Source organism: Glycine soja, chromosome 6 (assembly GCF_004193775.1).
Source record: "Glycine soja cultivar W05 chromosome 6, ASM419377v2, whole genome shotgun sequence".
Classification (NCBI taxonomy): Eukaryota; Viridiplantae; Streptophyta; class Magnoliopsida; order Fabales; family Fabaceae; genus Glycine; species Glycine soja.
In genome coordinates, this window is record NC_041007.1 from 741,824 (window position 1) to 743,663 (window position 1,840).

The 1,840-nt window shown below is 35.7% G+C and overlaps 1 protein-coding gene across 1 annotated transcript; it reads left to right on the top strand.

The window, feature by feature from the left end:
• Positions 1–314: 314 nt before the first annotated feature.
• Positions 315–1,638, top strand: LOC114414068 (protein SHI RELATED SEQUENCE 3-like). The gene is made up of 2 exons (XM_028378431.1): positions 315–730; positions 1,101–1,638. The coding sequence occupies exons 1-2, from the start codon at positions 457–459 to the stop codon at positions 1,424–1,426; spliced, it is 600 nt and encodes a 199-aa protein (XP_028234232.1). The 5' UTR covers positions 315–456; the 3' UTR covers positions 1,427–1,638.
• The last annotated feature ends 202 nt before the right edge of the window (positions 1,639–1,840 follow it).

Sequence of the window (1,840 nt, forward strand, 5' to 3'; positions counted from 1 at the left end):
AGCACTTTAGACACGCTAACTTTATATCTGCCTCATACACACTATCAATAATTACTAGTTGCAGACATGCAAACCAAAGACATCTAAACAGTTGAAGATTCGTACTTAAATTTGTATAAGTGATTCACTTACTAAAGCGATAGGTTATGCCTTCATTTTGTTGTTGTGAGTACATGATCCTTTTCCTTATTCTAACACGTTTTTCTTTTTAATTACCATTATTTTTCTGGTATGTTTGTCTAGTGGTTCAGTGGCGTGGATATATTTTACTTCGACCTAGAATTGATTCTCCTACCATATGGTGTACTTGTATTTTAGAACTCGAGCAAAGTGCATGATTATATAACTATTAGTAATACTTTGGTAACTAATATTTTAACAAAGAGAGAAGTTTGTTGCTTTCAGTAGGAGCAAGTAGGTGGTGGAGCAGGGCCAGAAAGGGTTGTGTTTAGTGATATGTCTTTGGGAGAAAAGGATCAGATGCAAAGGGTGAGGCAAGGCGAAGAAGAAGTAGCATCAGGGGGTTCAAAGTGCCAAGACTGTGGGAACCAAGCCAAGAAGGAATGTTCATACTTACGGTGCAGGACTTGCTGCAAGAACAAAGGTTTTCACTGCCAAACCCATATCAAGAGCACTTGGACTCCTGTGGATCATAGGAGACGCCACTTTCAGGGTCAGGGAGGAGATCATCATATTCCTCAAAACCACAACCAGATCAACCCATATTCAGGTACGTTACTATTTATTTATATATACACACACATAAAACCAAAATTAAGATCCATCTATATATATATATACTCTAGCTAGATCCCTAGGAGCTGTTGCTTTTTCGGTTTTTTTCTCAATTATATGCACTTATATCTTATTCTCTGTCTGACAAATATAAAACTCCTAAAGGAGATGCATATATATATATATATACACATACACACAGACACTACTTATTAGGCCTAGCTATATATATTTGTATCTTTCTGCTCAAGCTTTATTATTATTCTACTTACTGAGTTACTTGTCTTTAATTTTCTGTCGTTATCTTGTTGACACTAGCTACAACAATATATATGTATATGTTAAAATGTTAATTTCATGTTTAGAGTTGAGATTTCCGGCTGCTACGAATTCGATGGCTACATTTCGGTGCATTCACGTTCGTTCTATGGATGATGCGGTTAATGAAATAGCGTATCAAACATCTGTGAACATTGGGGGGCATGTATTTAGTGGACTACTATATGATCAAGGCCCTGAGTACCAAAGAGGTCATCAAGGTGAGAGTTCCACGGGCTTTGTTGATAAGCAGCAGAATAGTAATAATAATAATCTGGATAGTAGTGGTGCAAGTGCAACTCACCAAGAGTACCTGTTTCCCCTTTCTTCCTTCAGGCCCGGTATGCCCTATTTGACATACCCAAGATCTTAGTTGGTTTCTTAATTTCTTGATTTCGAACAACATGCATGGTGATGAGGAAAGTAATTGAGAATAGAATGGAATATCGGCGTTGATGGATATGAAATACTTGCTACTTTAGCTACCTTGCCACCTTTGTGGAGCATTTTATTAAGAGTAATAATACTCAAATATCCTTTAATTTCAAGCATTTCATAACACCTTTTTATCTCTTTTTTATATTACATCACAAATCCTATCGTATATATATTTTTCTTTTAATTTTATCACTCTTTAGATGTTGGATAGGTTAATGCCTGTCCTTCAGACATTTGTCTTTTATAAATGCTCAAGTAAACAAAAACGCAATTAATTAAACAAATGCGACTGAGAAATGCTTGTTCTTTTCTAGTTGAAATACCGATGACTCAATTTGTTCCCTTAATT

Coding starts and splice junctions, on each gene's coding strand:
- LOC114414068 (XM_028378431.1), top strand. CDS start 457: ATGTCTTTGGGAGAAAAGGATCAGATGCAAAGGGTGAGGCAAGGCGAA. Junction 731..1,100: donor CCAGATCAACCCATATTCAG/GTACGTTACTAT, acceptor TTTCATGTTTAG/AGTTGAGATTTCCGGCTGCT.